Below are 24,743 nucleotides of genomic sequence, written 5' to 3'. Positions count from 1 at the left end.
ATTTAGCGTTAATTTTAATAGAGAAAGTGTAGGGGGGGGGGGGGGGGGGGGGGGGGGGGGGAGGGGGGTAGTGACATTAAGAATATGGCCAATAGAAAATCTCTTAAAGAAGTAAAGTCACTGAATCAATTCATTCTAGGTTTATTGTATTTCCCATGTCAATTGATATTATATATATAATAAATATTAGTATGAAAGCAGAAGTCAAAGAGTTCAAATCTTACTAAAATAGAAAAAAAAAATCTCACTAATTTAAGTTAAGTCAGCTTATGACGTCAATTAGCTTCTCGAAGTGGAGGAGTATTGTTTCTATCGATTTAAGCTTCTAGTTGATAAGTTGTGAGGCTAACTAGCTGGTACCAATAAGACGTGGGCAGAGAGAAGGATCAAATCTATTTAAGCCCAAGGAAGGGGACATATAAATGAGTTAAACGATTCTTTAATAGTAACCACAACTAAGGAATCGAAGAAATGGCAGCCACCTTGAAAGCGCGAGGCACGTCACAGTTACTATGTCGAAATAATACTGACCCCAAAACCGGATCCTGAGCGAATGCACGTTTAAAATTAACGAAGACCTCATAAATGCTTCCAAAGTATAACGTGTGAGGACTAAGCATCTAAGTGTAAACTGGCTCCGTCCGCTTAATATTATTTTCATATTATCATATAATATATGTAGTACAATATTTAAAAATTATATTGTATTAAACTAATTTTATTTGTTTGGTTATATTAAATATAAGAAGGCAATACGGTGTTTGACATAGAAAATAAACTAACAGCATTTTATTATTAAAAGATAATCATTACCTTGTGCCAGCCAGACCAAGCTAATACCTGATATGCATATAAAAGATGTTATCCTTTAATAACTTTCTTGCTGACCAAAGAGGCGTTCTAGATTAAAAGGTAGATGACAAGGTGAATCTCTCCATAAATGCAAAATCCCAAAAATATTAAAAGCAGAGCTCATTATGTAGAGCAAACAGCCAAAGCACGCAGGACCTCAAGAGTCGAGAGTCAACATGTTACAGCCTCCTAGGCTGTAACAGATGGTTTAGAGGCAGCAGAGAGTTTAGATCTCCTCTTTGCCAAGCTCTCGCTCCTGCGTTCCCGCTGCTCCTTGAGTCTGGTGGCAAGGAGCTTCTGGTACTCAGCAGCTTCAGACTTGGCCTTTGAAATCCTCTTCTTCTTCTCTGAAATCCTGGCTCGCTTCCTTTGCAGGGTCAACGGAGTTACCAACCTCTGAATTTTAGGAGCTTTGCTGCACTTCTTTCCTGCACTCCAAAATTCAATAATAAGTCATTTTATTAAGGAAAATTAAAGGCGGTAACTAAAGCTGATTGTTGGAAAAATAGTTGCTATTTAGATCTGCAAGAGCAATTGACGTAGAGAGTCTACAGTCCCATTTCTTAATCCTACTGAAAGAGTATATAGAAGCAAATGCATGCCAACCCAAAAGAAAGAATTTAAGCTAAACCCTTGCCTACCAGACTCCTACATGAAATAGAACACAAGTTAACAATTCGATAACTGCTGTTACAATATATAATTTGCTAAAAACAAGAGCACAAGTCGCTTCTAATTTTATGTTGCCAAAACTTTGGTTCTATAACAAACCTGATTTGGTAGTAAAGGTTCGCCGATAAGTGTTAACATACTTGCGGACGTCGTCCTCCTTCGAAAGGTTAAATAACTTTCTGATCTTTGAAGCCCTCTTAGGTCCTCTCATTCTTGGCTTCTCAATGTCAGTCAATCCAGGAAGATCATTCTCACCTTTCTTAACAATTACTAAGTTCAAAACAGAAAGATCAGGACTGACAATACATCCACGAACAGATTTCCTCCTGCGCTCTCCATTACGCCTGCCATATCCACGGAAGCATGGTGTACCTGCATATGTAGCCATTTAAGATAGTGGGGTACTTGCAAGGACAATTAGGCAAAGAATCAATTGTCATTCAGAATTCACATGACCCCAATAAATGAAGTTGTAAAAGAAATTCATAGTGACTATACAAGTGCATCCAAAAATAATCCTTTAAATTCATAGTAGCCATACAAGTACATCTAAGAAAGACGACCCGAAGGAACAGTATGCACTTACCTCGGTGCAGTAATAAGCGGACACGCCCAGAAGTTAGTACTCCTTGCTTCATGGGAAACCCTTGTTTATCGCATCCACCCATGATTTTAAAGACATAGCCCTTAAATTCCTGCACAAAAACAACCAGTAATTTGTAAAGGAAATTTTCAATTTCCTTTCTAGATAATGCAGTTAAGTTCAGATTAGCATTTAACATCATTTATATATTGGTGATATAAACATATACCTCTCCTAGGGCATCTCCACTGACTTCCTGAGAGATTCTTTTGTCAAAAAATGCCCGGCTGCATGAATAGAAAAGGACTGTTTAGACATTGGAGGAAAAAAAATCTTTGATCAAGGCTTTTCTAAATGTAATGTACAAGACACAGGAAATGAAGGACAGTCGATTAAAAAGAAATTCTAAAATGAAAATCACATGGACCAAATACTACAACACAGTAGATGTTCACTGTAGTCAATGATCTAAAATGCAGTTCGTGTGCCCATGAGTGCCACTCATATGGACCAAATACTACAGCACAGTAGATGTTCACTCTAGTCATTGATCTAAAATGCAGTTCATGTGCCCATGAGTGGCCAACAATGCAAGTGCAGTTCATACACCACTCATTAACACAGGGCTGATCTGCATAGTACCTGCATGTGACTTATTAGAGCATTAGTATATTAATTGTTTTAGCTACACATGAGTACCAATAACTCATTGACTGTGATTTCCACTGGGCAGAAAGTCTTTCGTCAAGTAGGATTTTACTTCTATAGGTTAGATTTCCACAAAGCAACAGTTCATCCAAACCAGCTTAGCTGCTCATGCTAAGCTTGGCATAACAAGAAGTACACAATACATTAAGCCCATGATATCCTTGGACTAAATAAGGTAGGCTGTAATTAAAATTGTTTACAACTAGATCAATAAGCACATTAAGATACAGATAGTGAGAGTATTACAAGCATCTAAAATGGTTGACAATGGCAGTAATACATAATTTGCATAATGTGCATTCTTGTTGCCCACTTTTACATCATACAGGAACCAAAAAGTGCATAGTTTGACAATATTCTGCTGTTATATCATTGGCAATATTGATGGATGACATGCCATTGACTTTCTTTACGGCCAACACTTGTTCCAAGTAAAAGATGAGATGACAAAGATGCAATCTGTTAAAGAGATCCCTAAGGAGATGTTTTCTAATAATTCACATCAATGGCCTTCCTATGCTAGAGTAAATCCCGTAAAAACTCAACACATTTGAATTATACAATTCCTAGGGGTTTTGCCGTCTTTTTCCATTTGCTAAAATAAGAATAATTCACATAAAGATATATAAGTTTTCCCCAAAGGACAGCGGTTACAACCTTGCTATATTATTGAATTCCTAATATATTTCGTGATATACAAACATTAAGAAACAACATTTCAGCAGGAATTCCTTTTCAGAAACATAAATATAAGATCAGACTGACGAATCTCAGAACAAATGCGAACCACATTTAATCAATTACAAAAGATATACAATCATGGACAGTTTAAAACAAATTGCTCACAGTTTCTGGTCGTCATCGATCTCGAGCTTCTTCTGGCACCCAGTGGTCGGATTCGCGATATTGAACTGCATTGCAAAGTGGGGGGTGTAACAAATTAAAAGGCTAGGAAGAAAATTAAAGCCTCCTAAGATAACAAAAAACAATTCGACAACAAAATTTGAGCAGGAATATTTCGAGAAAAGGGTTCGCATTCTCATCTAGGGTGTGATGAGATAAAGAGTTCGGATGAATACCTTCATCTTGGATCGAGCACTCTTCGCGCCGCCGAGCGAAGCGAAGGAATCCGACGGAAGTTGGCGCCTGCCACTATATTGCTAGGGTTTTCTATCTCGTTAATGGGCTGCGCCTCCCAATTTTGTGCGGGATTCATAATGGGCCTAGTTATAACAATTCATATGTAGCTAAGGTACAAATAATCCGTAAATTATTTTTGTATATGTAAAATTATTAGTACTTGATTTAGTTATAGGAAAAGTAAATATCTGTGAATTTTCACGTAAATATTTTGCACGTTTGTGCTACTCATGTTTTTGTATATGATTAAATCTATTAATTCTTTCATTCATAAAAATAGGAGACATAATTCACACGGATTTAATAAGTGTTGAATGTTATTTCTCCAAAATTAGAGAGTAAGTCTTATTTTTCAGAGACCCTTATGTGTAAATGGTAATCAAGTCGGGGTTAGCTGGTTAAGTCGGATCGGGTCAAAGTAGTACTAATATGAACACGACCAATTTATTAAATGGATAACACAACACGACTCGTTTAATAAATGAATTATATTTTTAATACGACTCGTTTAACCCGATACGACCGATTTAACCTATTTAATAAACATATTATATTTTTTATTTAACCCGCTTAACCCATATATACAACCCATTTAACATAACACTCATTTAACAAAAATATCACACATTTACACAAATCCATTATATTTATAATATTACAGGAATATTTAATAAAAATAAATTCAAATTGGCTCAGTAGCTTCCGGCGAGGGAGGCATCGCTGGAGTTGGCAAAGGGGCGGGGGCGAAGGCAAGGCTCCAAGAGTTGGCTCCCATGGCGACAAGCTTCGGATCTACCGAGGAAGACAAGGTAGGAAAGGTGGTCGGAGGCGGTCGGTGTGGCCAGAGGCTGGCGATGGCAGGTGGAGACGGGGAGGCACCGTGGCAGGCGGAGACAAGGACAGAGGCACCGCGACAGACGGTCACGGTAGGTGGAGACAAGGAGCGGAGATGTGACAGGGAGTGGAGATGTGGCAGAAGCGGAGACGAAGATGTGGGAGGCAGCAGGTGCGGCGGCATTGGAGAGAGACAGGGTGATTTTTTTTCTTTCGAAATGCTGAGGCGGTTAGAGAAGTGGAAGTCGAGATTGAGATTTGAGAAGGAGGGTTAGGTTAGGGTTTATATATATATAAACGGGTTGGCGGATTGACCTGACCCGACCCGTATACTTAAACGAGTCAAGCGAGTCAGTTGTGTAAACTCAAACATGACTTGTTTATTAAACGAGTTAGGCGGGTTGACCCGTTTATGATCATAATCCGTTTAGAAGCCGGGTTATCGTGTTAGATTATCAAATCTGGTCAAATTTTGTCACCCCTATCTTCTATATAATATAACATTAATCTTACAACTATGGCGATCATCACATGATTCATATCCATGTACAAATTAGACAGTAACTGCAAAGGATCAAATAATCCTAACTCTTATCTCTTTACATCTAAAAAGAAAAAGAAAAAAGATCAAACAAAACAGTCAACAGAACTCCGTGTCCAGACTAAGCTCAGGTCCCAGGTACGGTGCGCAGGCGACTCTTAAATCATCAGGCAAGCCTCTCTCTTCAAGTAGTGCAAATCCTAACCATTTACAAGCAATTCATAATTAAGAACCTTCAATCAAATCCATTCCCATCCGCAACAATTGGATGAATCGGGGAGGACTCACTCACCTGGAAGATTAGGTATGGTGATCTCAGAGAAGTAAGTGGATGGCCTCTCAAGCTCTTCAGAGTAAGGTGGTGCCAAGACATCCAATATGGCACAGGGAGTTAAGGCAGTGAAAGAGTGGATGTTGCCACCAGTCGCTGGGAACAAAACTGAGGCCTTGCATGGGGCTTGTAGAACTCTGTTGTCCATCACTACTTTTGCCAACCCACCTGCAGTAGTCACTAAATTAGATCCAACTCTCTTCAATTAATTAGGTTTCTTAAGGTCAACGTTGGCTTTGATATACGCAATAAACAACTGGTTCGATTACTGGGTATATGTTTATATATCAGCCCACAGGTTTTGATATCGACAATATATACTGAAAAACGAATTATACGTCCGGATGCTATTTGTTTTTATACAAATCAGTTAGTTAAAGAATACAAGAAACCTCCAATTTTCACAAACAAAACAGTTTATTAGGGTTAAGTTGATTAAAAATCTATCGCTTACTCTTTTTTGTTCTGGATTTGGGGGCTGTTACCCAATCATACGACTTCACCTTTACTGAACCGTATAATAATTTGCTAAGCACGACCATATGCGGATGATCGTGTAAAGGCAATTTTGCTCCAGCTGGGAAACAGAACACCCCAATCTGCTGAGCCAAAACTATCGATCGTTACTACCCAATTAGACACCAAATTAGAAAAATCTCATGAAAATAGTATTAGTAGTAGTAATAGTTAGATTTGTAGCTTTTAACTCTGACTGCCAGTTACAATAAGAGCAATGCGATATGTTCGAATTAGGAAGCTCACGTACCGAGAAATCATCGCATTCGTGTATGTGTATGTACGTAATCTGTTTCACAGCATGGCCTAAGATGAGACCATCCTGGTCCTTTGGAGTGGACGCATCATCCCCTGGTGATCCTTCACGAGTCCCAGATCCGTCAATTCCAACATCTTCTGGTTCCATGTCATCTACGTAAATTAATGACAACACCATGAGAGAGGAGAGCAGCATAGCAGCATGAGTTAATTCTTAAACTGGAAGGCGAATGAATCTATATCATGTTACCAAGTAGATCTTGCAGCCATCTGATCTGTTTGACGGCGGGAAGACCCTCCTTCCCCGGCAAGAAGATCGACTCGCATGCGTCGTAGAGACGTTGGATTCTGCTCGTCTCCATGGAGTGGAAATCCATGGTTAGGTTGGTTGGAGCTCTGGATGTATAAATGAGATGCAATTTATCCTCCAATCTGTAAAGCATATATATATATATATATGATAAACTTATATCTGTTTATATAGGCGTGATCTGCTTGGGAATTGAAATACTCAGGGGGAGGGTTACTGATGTAGGAAACCATGGGCTTGTACCAACTTACCGGGGGCTTCTCTTCCATCTGTTTCTTTGATTTGGACGTGGTCATGAAAACACTGTACAACAACAGGCTTAAGAAAAGAATATCAAGTCCTCCTCGAGATTACGACCTCAACTTTACCAAAATTATGGGATCAACAATTAGTTGTGTTAATTTGTTAATAAATATAAACGGTGATTAATAATATTAATCATTCATAATTCCTTTTTAGTATATGTATACCAAAATATCTCGCATTAGTAGAGGAGTCGAAACAACGGCTGCACAAAAACTATCAGCGTCCGGGAAAGCTACACTGATGGGCCCCTCCGTACCGTCCGATCAATCGTCTTGCTTCCTAGGTGGATTTGGTGCGGCAGGATTTAGGGTCTTCTCGGTCTGGGACTTGGGATCCAATGGGAGGACGCCGCGTGGGTTTAGTTTGTCAGCAAATCCCTCCACCTTAGCATATGGTAAGTGGATTAGAGGAGGGTTGACTTTCTAAACTGTGGGGCGGTGGGACTTTTTTATCCGGAAAATAAATTTCGGCTTCTTTTGTCAACCGAGGCCTGGTTGAGAAGAAACGGGGCTGTATTTGGGCCTCCCCAAATGTCCGTCTACTTTACTCTCTCTTCTGTTGGATTTCCAAATTTCTAATGGGCAAGTAATGACTTGTTAGAGCGGTAAGGATGGCTACCCTTCCACACTTTGTAAGGCGTAATGCTCCTAATAATATAATAAATAATTGGGAAAGCAAGCTATGGGCGGGCCTCCTAGTCCTGGTCAAGATTTAAATACATTCTGGAACTAATTCTAGTAACTATAAAAGAGGATTTTTTAATTCCAGTAAGTTTCAGTGACGAGGCATTTTTGGTCATTAGTCCAGCTGTTCGTGGGGTGTCAATGGAGTCTGATTAATCGGGCTAGAGTCGTGTCTGATTCAAATTAGATCAATTTCACTTCTCAGATAAATATGACTCAATTATTAAATTAATAATACGATATAATTTAAATATATTGTTTAATAAATAGATTATGGGCAGATATTACGATAAGATAACAGATATTATTAAAAGCTTATACAATGCAAAAATAATATATATGATGTTCTAGATATATTCACTATAATAACCACACAGTCTACAACAACAAAAGGACAAAAAATATATATCAATGATCAAATAAATCTGACCAAAATGAACTTGGACATATAGCTAAAAGCATGTAAAAAAAAGTCGATTATTTCAATTACTTGCATTTCAAACCACAAATAAGAGCAAATTAAATTGAATATTATAGTAAAAAGATAAAAAAAAATCATTATAGCATATGTTCGTCCAGATCAAGGTCGGGTCAGTGAAAAAGCTTGGCTTGGCAGAGGTCAAGAGATCAGCAATGAGATTACAACAGTATAACCATTATAAGAGCAAAAGATAGAGATAGAATAAATTATAAATATGTTTAACTTTGTTGTGCTACTCTTAGGCTAATAAAAGGCTAAATAAAGGGTTAATCTATTTTTTACTTAACTATATAAGAGCTTAAAAAATTAAATATAGACCAAACGAAGAGTCCAACGTTCTTTCAATGCACTGAGCTTTAATCAATATATTAAGTCTCTCAATTTAAATTTAATTATTATTTTAATTTAAGTGAGGCAAGTTACTCTTCGCATAACTTAGTTATTAAACGGAGTCTAACCAAGATGTTAAGCCGTATGCAACCAAATAATATTTTCAACACAATAAATTATTGAGAGCCGACCACTTCTTTAATCCTAAAAGTATTTATTTAAGTTCCTAAATAATAGTGATTTAGAATTTCGGATAACTACAAAATGAATCGCAAGTAACCAAACCATATGCACTGTATCTGTATGTCCACTGGAGGATTCGAATCCATGTTTACTGGCACTCAACCGCTCAACTAGAGTGGTGAATCTGATGACCTGATAAAGATCATTTTTACTGGATCAAACAAACGACCGCTTCCCTCCTCTTTCACACGGCTTCTTCGACCTCCAATTACGGACCCTTTCAAAACCCAGTACCCCACTTTCTTCCTCGTGAATCCCCCCAAACTAGTAAACGAAACACCAGATGCCGACGATTCGGTGAAGATCTTCCTTTGATTTCGATCTTTCGTTCTCACTCCGTGGAAAAGTAGGCATCAAAGGGAAGGATCCGCAAATCAGAACCAAGGCGAGGTGCGAGGAGTTCTTTTTTATACCTCTTAATCCTCTAGATGTTTTATTTTCCGATTTTTTAATCTTCTTCTCTTTATTTATGCTAGATATTGTATTCTTGAGAAGGGGAAGACGATTTAATTGGTTGCAGCATTTGGGTTTTCTTTGCCAATATGCTACCTTCCAAATCCAGGTAACGTAAAAATCTTTCATTTCCTTTGGTTTAGGATCGAATTCGCTGTTTTGGAAGCTGGGTATTTAGGGGATCGATCTCTTGTGGTTGTTTTATATCAGATACGGTCTCTGGGTCTTTTTGCAACTATATATATATATTTTCTGTTTAATTACTCTTGTGGTGTTCTCCTCTGGTTTCAGATCTGGGTCTTCAGATATGAGTCAAAGGGGCTCTCCTTCCGGCTCCAATCCCAAGGCTCCTTCGTCCAAATCCATCAAAGGGACGCCCACTTCATCGGATTCTTCGGATTCGAAGTCGTTGAAGGGGTTCGAAAGGAAGTCCTCTACCAAGGCGACACCTTTGCACGAGGTATAGATCCCAGGTCCATTCTAGTGTTGTTAGATTCATGTTGAATTCTAGTGGTAGATTTTCTCATCTGATGGGTATTCTTGTGGTTCCACAATATAGAAGATGCAGCAACAATTAAGCCAACTCCAGGAAGAACTTAAGAAAGAGAAAGAAGAGAAGTCCAAAGCATTGGAGTACTGGACAGAGATTAAGGGTAGAGTACAGATGTTGGAAAAAGAAGCGGTGAAAGCAAAGGAATCGGAAAGGAAGATGCTTGAGTCGCTCGTGTCCCAAACCAAACAGCTCGAGCAAACCAAGATTTCTCTGGAAGAAGCCAAGCTTGAGATAAGTTCACTTCAAAAGAGCAACAAATCTTTGGAGTCTTCTGCACTCTCAGCTAGCCGAAGCAGTAGGAATTTAGAGAGAAGTTTCAGAAACAACAATGTGTCGAATGCCATCCAAGATGATGAGGAGATAAGAATACTTAGAAATGAGCTAAGGCTAGCCATGGAGGCGGAAGAGAAAAGCAAGAAGGCCATGGATGATTTGGCTGTGGCCCTAAAGGAAGTAACAACAGAGGCCAATCAGGTAAAACAAAAGCTTTCTGCAACTGAAACCGAGTTAGAGAAAGTGAGAATAGAAGCTGAACAGTTGAAGGCTTCATTAGAGAGTGCAGAGGAGAAATGCCGAGTGGCATCTGAAGAATCTGAAACATTGAAGCTTGAGTTGGAGGAATCAGTTTCGGCTTGGAACGAGAAAGAGAAAGGCTTTATAAACTGTATCAAGATGTCTGAAGAGGAGATAAATAAAGCAAAGCAAGAAAACATGAAACTAATTGAATCTCAAAGAGTGACCAGGGATGAAAATTCCAGGTTGAGAGATATTCTGAAGCAAGCTGTTAATGAAGCTACTGTTGTCAAAGATGCCTTACAGATTACTAGGAATGAAAATTCTCAATTAAAGGATCTTGTATCTGAGAAGGACAAAAACTTGCAAAGCATCAAGCAAGAATACGAATGCATTAAGGTCAGTGAGGCTGCATCCCAGGATAGTCTGAAGGAGCTGAAGGACATGCTTGCTGCCACATCAACCGTGAACACAAGTAAATCTACCTCTCCATTTGAAGTGGGATCATTTCAACAATCAGGCGCATCATCAACTGATGCTAAGACGAGCGATAGAATGGGGAGATTTTCATCAGGTCGATGGAAAGGTGAGAAAACACAAATTCAGAATGGGCGAAGACATTCAATTGGCGAGCCATCTAAGCTCAAGGACTCTTCATTTGATCTGATTGGATCAGCAGAACAAAAGGATCTTAGGTTTGCATCACTTAGTAATGTATCTGATATGAAGGCTGCTTCCTCTATATCCATAAGTGACTTGGAAGACGAGTTTGATCACATAGATGGGACTCACTTAGAGGGCATGGAGCATTCTATGAAGCAGAAAAAGAAAAGGCCAATCCTTCGGAGATTTGGCGATTTGTTGAGGAGGAAAAAGCTTCCATAAGAATAATTCACAATCCTTAGGTTCTTAATAATTACACTGTTGCACCATGAAATTTTTAACAATGTCTTGGTCTTAGGAGTTCTTTGCTTTATTTAGTCTGAAATTTTGGAAGAATTACTGTCGTCTCCAGCATTTGTCTATCCCATTGAAAAGGGCACATATATATACATATTTATAAAAGAGCAAAAATATATACAAAACAGCAAAGTTTGTCATACCAACTCTTTTGAAGTCTGTGTTTCATTTTGGAATGTGAACCATAATGACTTAGAGTTGAGTCTCTCTATTGTCCAAGAATGAAAAATTCATGGAACTCTTTGTTTGATGAAAGCAATAATTCATATATGCTCAGTTTGCAAGATCTTTAGTTATGAGATTTTCAGTGTATATCTTCTGAAGAATCCTCGTAACACTTTTTCAAAATTTTGATTAGTTCTCTCTTTATAAAGTCAGACATCACCCTTACTTAATGGCCAAACTCAAAATGGAGACCTCAATTTAGATAGTGCAAGAACTAAACTCATGATCCAATCTTAAAATAAACCCAAGCACCTATTATATTTCTTTAGACGGTAAATATCATCAGTTTAGAATTGCAGGAAGAATATAAAAGCCATTGTTGATCCAGCAGCAGTGAGCATGTGATAACTTTTCTTTATCTAAAAGCTTAGTTAAGCAATGAAGAAAGCAAGTGAGCTTATAGAAGACATTCATTTCAACCAAGCTTTAGTGATCAATGATAGATGGGCCGAGTACCTGAGGTTATGGGCTTTAATTTTATATCCTTTTTTATTGACTAGAGAGACAAATATGTAGGTTGTTTTGGGGTAGTTGTTGGTACCCAATAGTACACGACAGCAAAAAGGTTATCTCTTCTCGTCACCAAAAACTGACCCAACGAAGCAAATACGCACTATTGTCCCTTGCTCCCCAGTCTTCCAGGAAGCCGCCTTCTTTGAGTCCTTCGCACCAACCAGTCATCGACAATGGCGGACGAAGCTCAACAGGAGAAAACCCTAGCCCTACCGGAGGTAAGCGACCATTCCACGTCCTCTATATTGCTCCTTTCTCTTTGCCCCCTTGTCTGGAAACCCATCCAGGTCGCATTTGTTTTTCTCCGCTCTTCCAGATCTGGTAATCTAAGAATTTGTTAATGTTTTTATTGTTAAATTTTTAGCCTTAGGAATTGCCTTGCTAGATCTCAGTGGAAGATTCGTGTATCGGGAGAAGAATTCTGAATTTGATTGATTGATTTATTTATTTAAGGATGTGGGCAATTCTTCGTTTGTTGTATAAGCTATTGGTTGTTAGTATCTCTTACGTGTAATTTAGAATATATACGCGATTACCCCAAGTTTAGTAGGTTACAATATTTCAAATATATATAGGTAGTACAATGCAGAGGATTAATTTTATTCTCAATTAAGTGGCCTGTGGAAGATATGTGTTATGATTGTTAAATGATCAATCCAATGAAGCTGGTGGTGCACTTCTACTCATACTCGATGTTGTTGGTGAATATTAGAATTTTAATGAGTCATTTTAGAGGAAATTTCAAGTACCAAATTCCCTACACAGGTTTTGATGTTTGTCAGTGCAACTTCTGCTTCAATTGTCTCACTTATTATATGGTAGGAGAAGGGTTGACTTTTAATGAACTCGTCATCATTAGTGGTATTCGCAAACCCCTTAAGACAAAACATCCAAGGAGAATCCTGGATGTACCTGAGGCATACCCTATCCATAGCGTATCTGTGCTTCTTATATATGAAGCCATTCACAACTGCATTTGGAGCTTGACGGTGTTCTTTCTGAAGTGCTAGATTCTTTTTAAGATAAAGCAGGAGGGCAACATTAATTTTTTTTTATGTTTGCTGTTCTTAATATAAATAAGTAGCTATGCAGTAGAGCCTGCTTCTGTAGATTTTTAATTTATATTCTTAGTGAAAAGTATTGATTTATGAATTGTAAATGCTCTCTTGGAGGATGAATTTATTCATCAACTACAAGAACTCTTGTTTCATGTAATTGATTGTGGACAATGTTAAGAAATTTTCTCTTACGGCTTTCCTACCCATACTTTTTTCTTGGGAGGGGGTCTTTGTGAATGTATGGTTCTTATTTTCATCTAGCTGTTGTCGCTGCAGGACAACGAGCAATCAGATCAGAATGAGGTGTCTGTTGAAGTAACTGAAAATGAAAATCCAGTTACTGTTACTTCTGAAGAAGTTTCTCTTGAGAAGCCTGAGGAATCCCCTAATACAGAGGAAACTGGTCCTGTGGTAGAAGAGAATTCTGAAAATCCTGATTCACAAGAGGAAGATGTGGAGGAAGTTGCTGAGGAGCAACCTGCGATCAAAGTATGACATATGACTAGTCTCCATATTTGTTGCCAATTGACTCTACATTAATTTGCAGTTAGAACTTGAAGTTGTAAATGTTTTAAATTTGTTACATTTCAGATTGAGACAGCCCCCGCAGATTTTCGTTTCCCAACAACAAATCAAACAAGGCATTGTTTCACCCGTTATATCGAATATCACAGGTGTGTCAGCTTGCCTGATTCCATCAGTAACTATTGATCTTTTGTGTTTTCTGTCATCCTCAAAATTCAGTAAGTCTGGTAAATGATATCAATGATTTATAATTCAGATGCATAGCTGCGAAAGGAGAAGATGCATCGGATTGTGACAAGTTTGCAAAATATTATCGCTCACTTTGCCCAAGTGAATGGGTACACTCTTGCTTTTTCTTATTTTCCTTTCTCTTCTTTTCCCATGCTGCAATGATGATATAGTTCTGCACTATTTTGTTAATTTTGATTATTGCAAATCTTAAAAGACTGGACTATCTACATGAGCATTGCTTGAACTTGAATCAGTGTCTAACATCTTGGCCTGATTTATTATCCGGCATCATGGTGTTTTGGTTTTAAGGAGGAATATGAATTGTAACTCTCCTTAAAGGTGATTGATCTCTAATATTATATACAAACCCTTTTCTTTTACTTGTATAATTTAATGAGTCAATTTTTTACTTGCTGACATTGGTTAACAAAAATGTCAGGTTAATAAAATTATGGAGGTTATCTTGCTCCTTAAATATTTTTGTGCCAAAGTATCTTCATCACAAATTCAACACTGTTTTGTTAGCTAGGCTCTCCTCTAGGTTTGGGACTTTCTTGTTCTCACAAACTCCCACAATAAAATGTAGTGCTCCCAAGTCTCACCAATCCAAATAAATTCCTCTCCGAACCTCACAAAATATTTGACATTAGGATCTACGCTTTCATACTAATGCACTACATATTTCTGGCATTTGTACTATCTGACTAGATTATTGCTGACAGCTTGTCATGACTATAGATATGCGCTATATATAGGCATACGAGTTCCTCCAGTAATGCATTTGTTCATCTATGCCATGCAGGTGGAACGATGGAATGAGCAACGAGAAAATGGATCCTTCCCTGGGCCTTTATAGAGTAACCAGTGCAAAGTGAAGTACCTTTGTCGTGTATCGGATCCCTGGTTAACAGAATGAGAAAATTCTTTGCTGGATGCAGAGAGACTGCTGATTCCTTTTTCCTCTCTTTTTTTCAAAACGAATTAAATAAATTTTTTGGCTTGTTGTAAGTCAACTGGGATGATTTTCCTCAACATAAATATTACTCTTTAGATGATAAAAAGATTTCTGCTTTTCTCAGAATTAGTATGTGGGATCGACTGATTGTGCCATTCATGGGGAGAAGCCATTTTTTCATAACCTTCTCTGGTAAGTACTTTGAGCAGCTCTAAGGAAGGGAGGGAGCCCTGAGAGAGCTAGAAAACCAAGTTTGATGCAACTCCAGGAAGGTACTTGGATTCCCCAACTCAGGCCGATAGTTAAATGACTCAGATGCTTAACAGTATTCTGAATGTAAATCCAATGGAAGGACCAAGGAAATTTGACAGGTCCTTCCCTGAAGCAGTCCCTTCTTTCTCTTTCTTATCATATTGGTTTCATGAGGTCTAGTGGTGGAAGACTGCCTCTGTTGTTATTTTCCTAGAGCAAGCCTTGGTTGGAGGATTTTTAAAGCATAGGATTAATCACTGTATGATGTTTCGTTAGACTTCTTTTGATCTTGGCAAGTACATTACGAAAAGAAGCAAATGCCTTGAAACAACGCAGTGCAAACTGTTGACCATCATCTTCCTTTTTCTTTCATTCCCAGGCCTCTTTGCACAATTATAACCATCCTAAGCATTCCCCTTTTTCGTTCTCACAGCTTTGCTCTAAGGGACCTCCAATCGAACGGCTTAAGCTCGCAGAATATCCATCTGACGGCTACAATTGACAGTAAACAAAACCCAACCAATATTTCCGGAAACATTATTATCTTATTTCAAAGATTAGAACCTAACTATCGACATTTACAGGAATAAATCAGTTGCCTCCGACACGTAGACATTTTCCTACAATAAACAAATGAAAAAACTATGCGTATCACAAGGACTTACTGATACTATCACTCCAACCATTAGTCCTGCTCAGAACTCGGCATACTAATAAACTACAAACCGTTCCAGTAGTTTAATTCATAAACCAAATGAAACACATTTATACCTAATAAAGATTCTTGGTCAATGGTTATGTGCTCAAACGCCAAACTGAAATCGCCACAAAAGGTTCAATGCAATGCCATACCAACAACTAGTGGACAGCAATGCGTCCTATATTCTATATCCTAAACTAAGGATTAAACATATTTGTTCTTGTTCCATGACATAGTAACAGACAGAAAAAATAAAAAGAGACTGAGTAGTTCCACAGATGTTATTAAATGAGAGTCATAGCCTTCTCCAGGAGTAGCAATCTAATCTTAAGCCCTCTCACCCCTGATCCTCCTTGCCAGCTGAATATCCTTGGGCATGATGGTCACGCGCTTGGCATGGATGGCACAAAGATTAGTGTCCTCAAAGAGACCCACCAGATACGCCTCTGCTGCTTCTTGCAAAGCAAGCACCGCATGGCTCTGGAACCGCAGATCAGTCTGCATAACAACAGAAAGTGACAAAGAGACCCACTCATTGTTTGCATTATTCCGTTTAGAATTTGTCATAATCAGGTAAGCCAAATATCATAGTAACTTCTCACCTTGAAGTCTTGTGCAATCTCCCTGACAAGCCTCTGGAATGGTAGCTTTCTTATTAGAAGCTCTGTGCTCTTCTGATACTTGCGGATCTCACTGAGATTATTCACAAAGAGAGAAAAATATGTAATCATTTGAAGCCAAGAAAATTCACATCCAATATCAGTACAAAATTTAACTGAAGACATTAAAGATTAGCACTCCAGGACAAAGGAAACTAATAAGATAGCTCAAGCTGCATGATACAGACCGAAGAGCAACAGTTCCAGGACGATAGCGGTGAGGCTTCTTTACTCCACCAGTTGTAGGAGCGGACTTACGGGCAGCCTGCACAACCAACATCACATAAAGGTTATCATTATAACACTGACAAACATATATACAATCACACAGCATATATAATAGAGATTATGGACTTATTTACAGAAAAAAGTTGAAAAACAGCAAACCTTGGTGGCAAGCTGCTTCCTGGGAGCCTTTCCTCCAGTAGACTTGCGAGCAGTCTGCTTGGTACGAGCCATCTAGTAGATTAATCAAATTACTTAAGCAAACCTGAGAAGTTCAGAAAACAATTTATTAAGGTTAACACAAATGCAACTAAAGTTGTAATGACCGTATTACAAATTGAAAGCAATATCTATGCTGATATTGTGATCAGATGCTCTCCACCATTATGAGCTGAATTATTTCGATGGAAGAGAGTTTTCTCATATAAGCAAATCAATGAAAGGTCTGGGTAGAAAATACGTCATCCCACGAGTCCTTGCCACAGAAAAGTTAGGAATTGGTATCGTAGTAATCCTCAGAACTGCCCTACGATCTAACTTCACAACTTGCCACCATAAAAGAATTCCAGTAGAAGTCCAGATTTCCCATGCGCTTAAGTAAGCAAGAGACTCAATAAGAGCAAACTAAAGAGAACATTAAAAAGCTCTCGCAAATCCAAGATACTCGCAAGACCATCATATCTTATATCATTCCTAACTCACGGTTTCACTCAAATCGGTAAAACACCCATGAGTAAATATCTTCAGAGAAAGTTATCATGCATAACCTTCTATGTGCCTAACACTCGGTTAAGGTTCCAACTTTAAGTGCATCTCAAGCTTGTGTGTATTTGGGGCCCGAAATCCAGTTAGCAAGATCTTGATGTTTAACCCCTCCAACAAGAATCTTCTCATGGTATAATTGCCTTAAGACCTAGTAAACCTACGACTCCATAAGACTAACTCAACATCAACAAAATCTTCGACCTGTTAAAAAAAATGTCCAGCCTTCCAGAAAGCGTGAACCATCAAAACCAAATCCTCAGCAAAATTTAAAAAAATAAAAACAAAATTTGCTTGAAATAAAGAACAATCAATATACCTAGCACCGAATTGTTATAATTGCACCAGAAACTAAAAACAAAAACTACGCGGCTTCTCTTTTACTACTTGAATAATGATCGCCGAACCCTAAATCCATAGCAATCGACGCCATAATGAAAGTATCAATCGACATAAGGGGATTCAAAGGTCGACCATTAAATCCAAAAATTAAAACAAAATAATTCATAATGATAGCCACGGACGAGAAGGACGCCTTACCTGAAAGCAATTAGAACCCCAATTGAAGTCGAGCAAAAAGTGGGGACTTATCGCGACTTGATCCTTATTTATAGTTCCGTGGGTGAATTGGTCAGCGAGGTCGGTTCCTCGTGGTATATCCAATGGCTAATATTGATAAGTGTTTCTAACACTAAACGGGCGGTCACGATTGGACATTAGCGAGAAGGTCGGATCGTTTCGCTGTTAAGCTGCACTCTTATTGGTTAATGAGTTCCTTCAAGGATACCGTCGTTGGGTACGTTCCTAATTACCATAGTTAAGTGGGGTAATTTTATTTGACTAAATGCCTCTAGAATTAGTCCACCTTTATTTGCTAATAGTCAATCATGGTAGGCCGACCGTTGCAAGCAAAGAGTTTGAATCCCTCGTGCTTTTTAAAAAGTTGACCAAATTGTCCACATATATAAATTAGTCTTTTATTTGACTTATTATAATTAGCCTACAAATTTATCATCATTATTATAATGGTAATACTTACATTTGCGAAAGTTCATACTGATAGATGTATTGCATGTATAATTCCCATTTGTTTTATTCCTCTTCCATCCAATAAATACATGATACATGCTTCCACCAGCAGTAATTAAAGCTAAAGTAAACCACCGTTGATCGTTGAACTGCTCTTTTATTCCTTTGTGTTTACAAGAGCCCTGGCTTCTAATTACATACAAAAGTCGATCACTATTTGATGAAAAAGAGTAACAGCTTCCTTCACGATCCAGTTGTTTCAATCATTTATGCTCGTCTTCCACTTCACCAACACGTATGGAGCCTAGCATATACAACTCTGTGTTAATTGGCTATAGTTGGAAGGATGTTAATATCTTCAATCAAGTGTCTTTGTCGCTTTATATGTTAACAAAAGAGCCACTGCCTTTAAGAGATTCTAATTGGCAAAGGCAATCTGGAAGAGGATTCTCATAGAATGCCTCCTCTGATCTAAACCTCTCCTTGCCCCTTGTTCCAGATATGGGACCCTTTCTTTTTCGAGGGGAACCTTGCCTGGTGTAACACATGGTGAGATTAGTCCTTGAAACACAAAGTAGTAGGGCTACCATATTTAAAGCAATACCTTCTCCTATGAATCTCCAAGATCCTATCTGATAGCCTTTTGCCTTCTTTAAGTGATCCGCGATCGATTTTATCAAACAAATGAACGAGCGCTCTCCTGCATGCAAAAAAACAAGTTAGTGAAGGTCAAACATAAGGAAAATGGACTTCGACAAGCCTGTGATGTTCATCAGTGTGTTTCACCTGTCAGGAGTGATGGTCTTTCTGTGGCCAAGGAAACGGCGGTGGCCCTCAACGGCGCGTGCCATGTTCCCTGAGTATGACGGTATAAACACATCACTTTCTACAGACACAATATAGTCTAAAGCTGCCATTTGAGATGCATAGCCCCTGAACTGTTGGAGTTCATCTGCTGATGCAAGTTTTTCCTACAAAAGATGGATATAGGTCACTAGGTGATTGAGTTTGCACTTTTGACAACATAAAACCAACACAAAGACACAGTGGTAAATAGACGATCATTACCTTGCCCATTAATAAGGGAAAGCGTGATTCCAGACCAGTCATATGAGAATCACCCCCATATATCTCCCCTGCAGCAATATATATAGGGGTATTTGATGGATATCCTAGAGCAGAAAGAAAAATGCCGACCTCCTTTGGAGTCAAGGGACAATATCCTTTGGCCCGTTGTTCTTGGGAATCTATGTCTTTCACCTTCCAATATGTTGTGTTCTCTCTGTGTGAAGGAAAGGAAGCAGGTGAATACAATGGGTAAGGACTTCACTTCAGTTAGATATTAAAATGCATTATCGTAAGTGTGGAAACTGAAATCAAGTTCCTTTACCTAATCCTTGCTAGCTCTTCAGATTCGACAGGCGACAAGCCATGTGTGCAGCCACTAAAAGCAAGCATGTCCTTCTCATACCGCAAGTGTAATGCAATATATGGACCATATGACCTCATTCTCTCCACCAATAACTGAAAATCAAAATGCTTACAAAATCTTCTTAAATTTGTGCCGAAACACAAAGGAAGCAGGTGAGGAACATCATAGGTACTACCTTGCCCAACGCTTCAATTGGGGGAGCAAATTGAAGAGCCTCAAAGAATGCACGGCAACGAAGTTTTTGAATGTCAGGGGGCAAATCGTTGTTAGCAAGACGAGAATCTGATTTAGCAGCTCGAATAACCTAGGATGAAAAATAATCAGGCCGATAGATTGGGGAGATTAACGCATCCAATACAACTAATGAATCTAAACCAAATCATGAAAATCTAACCTGATGCTCATCCCATAGATGAGATATCTCCTCTTGATAGTATTCTACTCCTGACCAGCTCTTAAAATACTTTACTGCTTTCGTAGCTTTCACCAAATCCTTTGGTAATTTCTTTATAATTTTAACATCGCTTGACAAAGAATTAATGAAATGTTCCTCATCAAATACATCTGAAAAATTGCTGTTAATGCATAATTAGACCATTAGCCAGGATGAGAACAGGAAAGATATACGAGAAAAAAATAAAGAACTTTAAGTACCTATTATCTTGCCAAAATGATTTCTTATCAAGTTTTGGAATAACAAGTGTAGCATTTATTATGCGCGCAACTGCTACCATGTCACTTATCTGCAAGGTTTAGAATGATGAAGAAGAAAATCAGTCTATAGACAATCTGAAATCAGAAATGGAGGTTTTATTTCAACTGATCCTTTTATGTATTGATAGGATGTTATCGAATGCATATCTGAAAATATGTTCACACAATGAAAAGTGCCAGATGCAAAGGTATCACCCTAATACAGTGAAACATGATAAAAGGGCTACTTCAGTAACTGGTCAAAATTATGATATTAAAGAAAAAAAGAAAAGAAAAGAATTGTGTTGTGTTGTAGAATCACCGAAGTTACAGTTTGCTTATATGCATCAAATATTACAAGGTAGAAATGGCAAAATTCTAATAGCACATTGCTAAACATGGGGGAGTTGATGATTTGGTCACAATTGGACCTATTTGGATTAATCAGTTTGTTTACCAGTTCCAGCTTGTGGGCCTGGCACAGAGATCAGATTCTTGAGGGAAAAGTCTAAGCTTGGGGTGGCATAATCAACCTTCAAAGGAAGAGATCTAGTTTGACAAAGTCTCATCGTCCGATTGAGATATGACATCACATAGGACCAACGTCATATATTCTAGAATCAACAAGCAACTTAGCAGAAATATTTATTGGGTCTTAGTCATATACCAGCACCCTCAGTTTATGTCAATAGCAGTTGACCATCTTCAGAACAATGGACGATTCATGCCAAACCACCTGATATTGGCAAGTGGCAAGTCAAATAATTAACTAATTTGTTTACCAAACTATGTCCCAATTCCGTCACTTCCTCTGCTTGCAAACTACCACAAATGATGGCAACTATGGTCTAGAGATTGGAATTGACTTTCTTATTCAATCAAAAAGGTGCAAACCCACTATCGGAAGGCACAAGAGAGTATTTCTTACCCCTGCCCGCATCTGATTCAATCCACCATTGGCGTGGACTATCAAGTAACCTCTTGATTCCACTGGAGCTGAAGCATAAAAAGATCAGAAGGTTAGAAAAATAATAGAAACCAAGACCACAGAATTCCAGTATCCTATCATATCATAATATTATAGCTCTCTTACGCGAATAAGACGACGAGGGCACCGTGCAAGGCATGAAGCCACGGTTTGGAAGGGGCTTCCACAGCTTCTCGAATCCCGGTCTCGCAATCTTTGCGCCATCCAACTGTCAAATCTAGAAGAGTGAAAACAATGGAAAGAGATGGCATGACTGCGTTTTTATCTCAAATTTACCAACTAAATCACACCGAGCCCATAAATTTCCACCTCTTGTCGTGAAAAGATACAAACTCTGGAATGAACACACAGTGGAGGCGTGAATCACCTTCCGGGATTGAGATGAGGCGAGCAATTTGGTGGGCTGGGGTGGGGAAATTTCCTGGGTCCACCTGAGTTCGGTGCCACCAATCTCACGCTGCTGTAGAACAAAACCAACTACAACCGTCAGCCTCGAAGATTGCAAGCAAGGTTTTACTTCCAACAAATTGCTCCATTTTCCAACAAAAATAAGCAAGAGATGCAAATCTTACAGGAAAAAGGAGCTAAAACTAGGAATCACGAAAAGAGAACCAGAGAGGGAAATGAAAGAAGACAGAAGAAAAAGAAAAAAAAAAAAAAGATTTAATATTTTTCTTTTTTTTCCTCCTCTAACCATCAAGCAAGTTAGCCGCGCTACCTTGGAGAGCTTGTACGCCTCGGAGAAGGACGGGACCATGGCGGAAGGGGACACGTGTACGGCCAGCAGCGCTGCCGTAGCAATCGTGACGACGGCGCAGGTTAGGAGCCACCGCAGCATGGACAGCCTGCTGGGCCTTAACCTGCGCCTCTGCATATCTCTCCTCTCCACTCTTCGTTCTTTCTTCTTCCCTCTTCGTCCCCGTCGTTCCTCCCTGCCCGCTTTGTTTCCTCTGCGGTCTAAACTGCTGTCTACGGAGAAAATGGGAAAGAAAACGATAAAAAAAAGTATATAAATAAATTGAAGGCACCGCATTTACACCGCCCTCAGCTCTTATACTTCTCGTTCCCATTATACCCTCCGTCCAACTTTCTTCCCATAATATCCCTCCCTCCTTCCTTCCTTCCTTCCTTCCTTCCTTTCCTCTTCCAGGTAACCCAACACTTTTACTGCGTGACTGCAGGTCTGCGGCTTCCTTTTTACCGTTATACGCGGATTATAGGATTTTGTTGACCGTCGTCAAACTGGTGGGCGTATTCCTCCTCTGGTTTCTTTCTATTTCTTCTTTTCGTTATTATTATTATTATTATTATTTTGTATATCTCCACCGAATGGCAAACATAAACAGCACGCGTCCAGATATTAGAATGTCGGTTGGGGGTGGCAACTGGCGAATGGCATTCCACACTCACAGAAAAGGAATACATTAAAGCAAATTCTTAAAAAGAAATTTAGGATGTGGATTTTTATTTTTAATTAAATGCTTTGGTTGATTGAATCGCGTGATGCACCGAACAGCTCAGAATAAAATCAATTTTCACTCTGTGCAATATTTATGGGTCCCAACTGCTTGGATTCGGACAGAAATCGTTCAAACAAATCTTTTGAAGTTATAGATTCCCGGTCGAGTGAGCAAATCGATGGGCTCTTCTCCTTCTTTTTTTTTTTTCTTTTTCTCGGGCTATTCAAGAATGGACATACAACTAACATTACCGAGTAGTAGTAGAGTTAGGTGCCGACCCACAACTTTACATATAATTTATCATAAATACTAAGGGATAGTTACAACTAGATAATTTAAACTTTTAGTCCTTTTTGTATAGATTTTTTTTTTTCATTCATTTTTTTATGAATCTTTTAATTATTAATAACGTAGCGTTTTATTTGTATTCATATAATTGATAAATTATGTTTGAATATATATTTTTTTATTTATATAATATGTTTAGATTTTATATATAAGTATGTACAAAAGTTACGAGATGTTCGATAAAGAATATTAAAGTGAAAATTTAATTTTGAGGTCAAAATATTTGAATAATTTTAAAATTATAATTGAAGTGTTCAAACAGTGTCAATTGGTTTTAATCTTACCATAGAAAGGTCGTTTATTATCATCTTGAGATCATCTTTTAAGAATTGTTGAAGATCACTTTCTAAACAATATGGTCAATCGCTCCTATCTTAATGTAATTATATCAAATCTAGAAGAACAACGTCTCACTCGCATATTAACATATTTACATTAGATCTAGAAAGTTTATATCTCGAAAATCACTGAGACGAAATGATCAACATCGAAGATTACTGAGGTTTAAAAACCTATCATTGAAATTAGTATATCGTAAGATCTTCGAGCAAGGTTAGTACAAATTAAATCATAGAGATTAACGGATGATTTGTAAACTTCTTATTAACTATTACAAATTTTAGTTATTAGTTTTGATCTAAATTTAAATCCTTAGTATTTTATCCGATTTGAGTTTTTTTATGTAAAATATTTTGTGTTTGAGATTCTTTTTCACACTTTATTTTTTACATATTATTATTAATTACCTGTGATAGATTATATCTCTCAGATATTTATTACGTTTTTCTCTATTAATATACTATCGTACCAAAAAATTTATATAAGTTTTTTTTAAAATAATATTCAGAATGTCATTTCCGGTAATTACCGGTTAGAATTTTCATTAAAAAAATGCTAGTGTCGCTAAATTAATTTTGAGTTATCTAAGAGTCATTTCATATACTTTTTTAGAGGAAAAAAAAAAAGAGTAAAGTCAAGGATGAAATAATTATTAATATTTTTTTTTATCAAAATCATAAAGGAAATAAGAGTTTTTTTAATATATATAGTTTAGAAGATCTGTACCCAAAAACAATCACCGGTGAATGTAAAAACGAATAATATCTCAGTGTAAGTGTTCTCGAATAAAAGGTACAATCGGATAGAAGTGTCGTAAGATAGATATGTGGATTAGATGTGGAATAGTATCATCCAAATGGTGTAATCTATGTTAAATGTCCTCATGCTGGGATAAGTCATAAGTGCTGTCCTTGGTTGGATAAGAAATTTTATCGGGTTCTTTTCCGACTATCACAGGCACGCTCGTCTCCTTTACCCAAATCGCTATCTTATCATCTACTCAAGAGATTGATTCATTGCTTTGGCGAGCGTGCCAAGTTAATGGACACCTTGTTTCCTGTGATTCATTACTGCATGTGACT

General features: G+C 38.0%; 6 protein-coding genes across 10 annotated transcripts; 2 read left to right on the top strand and 4 right to left on the bottom strand.

The window, feature by feature from the left end:
* Window positions 1-809: 809 nt before the first annotated feature.
* LOC140778242 (small ribosomal subunit protein eS6-like) lies at window positions 810-4,029 on the bottom strand. Its single transcript, XM_073122862.1, has 6 exons — window positions 3,895-4,029; window positions 3,662-3,726; window positions 2,337-2,394; window positions 2,111-2,219; window positions 1,624-1,896; window positions 810-1,280 (listed from the first exon to the last, which is right to left on the bottom strand). Exons 1-6 carry the CDS (start codon window positions 3,898-3,900, stop codon window positions 1,042-1,044), a joined length of 750 nt encoding a protein of 249 aa, XP_072978963.1. The 5' UTR covers window positions 3,901-4,029; the 3' UTR covers window positions 810-1,041.
* Window positions 4,030-5,273: 1,244 nt separating this feature from the next.
* On the bottom strand, window positions 5,274-6,854 carry LOC140779348 (plant cysteine oxidase 1-like). The gene is made up of 5 exons (XM_073124371.1): window positions 6,686-6,854; window positions 6,428-6,588; window positions 6,116-6,260; window positions 5,623-5,829; window positions 5,274-5,530 (listed from the first exon to the last, which is right to left on the bottom strand). The coding sequence occupies exons 1-5, from the start codon at window positions 6,810-6,812 to the stop codon at window positions 5,430-5,432; spliced, it is 741 nt and encodes a 246-aa protein (XP_072980472.1). The 5' UTR covers window positions 6,813-6,854; the 3' UTR covers window positions 5,274-5,429.
* Window positions 6,855-8,937: 2,083 nt separating this feature from the next.
* LOC140777602 (uncharacterized) lies at window positions 8,938-11,409 on the top strand. Its single transcript, XM_073121821.1, has 4 exons — window positions 8,938-9,178; window positions 9,265-9,350; window positions 9,533-9,701; window positions 9,801-11,409. Exons 2-4 carry the CDS (start codon window positions 9,331-9,333, stop codon window positions 11,190-11,192), a joined length of 1,581 nt encoding a protein of 526 aa, XP_072977922.1. The 5' UTR covers window positions 8,938-9,178; window positions 9,265-9,330; the 3' UTR covers window positions 11,193-11,409.
* A 655-nt stretch (window positions 11,410-12,064) lies between these two features.
* On the top strand, window positions 12,065-15,242 carry LOC140777603 (cytochrome c oxidase subunit 6b-1-like). Its single transcript, XM_073121822.1, has 5 exons — window positions 12,065-12,223; window positions 13,340-13,552; window positions 13,655-13,737; window positions 13,845-13,926; window positions 14,622-15,242. The coding sequence occupies exons 1-5, from the start codon at window positions 12,179-12,181 to the stop codon at window positions 14,673-14,675; spliced, it is 477 nt and encodes a 158-aa protein (XP_072977923.1). The 5' UTR covers window positions 12,065-12,178; the 3' UTR covers window positions 14,676-15,242.
* A 521-nt stretch (window positions 15,243-15,763) lies between these two features.
* On the bottom strand, window positions 15,764-17,968 carry LOC140777604 (histone H3.3). 2 transcript variants are annotated; one of them, XM_073121823.1, is made up of 5 exons: window positions 17,913-17,968; window positions 16,773-16,875; window positions 16,574-16,650; window positions 16,329-16,419; window positions 15,764-16,224 (listed from the first exon to the last, which is right to left on the bottom strand). In XM_073121823.1, the coding sequence occupies exons 2-5, from the start codon at window positions 16,842-16,844 to the stop codon at window positions 16,054-16,056; spliced, it is 411 nt and encodes a 136-aa protein (XP_072977924.1). In that variant the 5' UTR covers window positions 16,845-16,875; window positions 17,913-17,968; the 3' UTR covers window positions 15,764-16,053. The 2 variants fall into 2 exon arrangements, with proteins under 2 accessions (XP_072977924.1, XP_072977927.1); XM_073121826.1 differs by lacking the exon at window positions 17,913-17,968 and adding an exon at window positions 17,692-17,842.
* Window positions 17,969-18,538: 570 nt separating this feature from the next.
* Window positions 18,539-22,607, bottom strand: LOC140779315 (O-fucosyltransferase 7-like). 4 transcript variants are annotated; one of them, XM_073124336.1, is made up of 12 exons: window positions 22,233-22,607; window positions 21,882-21,971; window positions 21,620-21,722; window positions 21,455-21,522; window positions 20,488-20,576; window positions 20,228-20,408; window positions 20,009-20,137; window positions 19,792-19,925; window positions 19,470-19,683; window positions 19,188-19,372; window positions 19,006-19,101; window positions 18,539-18,935 (listed from the first exon to the last, which is right to left on the bottom strand). In XM_073124336.1, the coding sequence occupies exons 1-12, from the start codon at window positions 22,545-22,547 to the stop codon at window positions 18,782-18,784; spliced, it is 1,758 nt and encodes a 585-aa protein (XP_072980437.1). In that variant the 5' UTR covers window positions 22,548-22,607; the 3' UTR covers window positions 18,539-18,781. The 4 variants fall into 4 exon arrangements, with proteins under 4 accessions (XP_072980437.1, XP_072980436.1, XP_072980438.1 ...); XM_073124335.1 differs by having other exon boundaries at window positions 21,882-21,974; window positions 22,233-22,604; XM_073124337.1 differs by lacking the exon at window positions 22,233-22,607 and having other exon boundaries at window positions 21,620-21,731.
* Between the last annotated feature and the right edge of the window lie 2,136 nt (window positions 22,608-24,743).

The sequence above is a fragment of the Typha angustifolia genome, chromosome 15 (genome assembly GCF_048772165.1).
Source record: "Typha angustifolia cultivar Huaian chromosome 15, ASM4877216v1, whole genome shotgun sequence".
Lineage (NCBI taxonomy): Eukaryota > Viridiplantae > Streptophyta > Magnoliopsida > Poales > Typhaceae > Typha > Typha angustifolia.
Note: the sequence above shows the minus strand (reverse complement) of the source record. Positions and strands in the feature narration are given on the sequence as shown.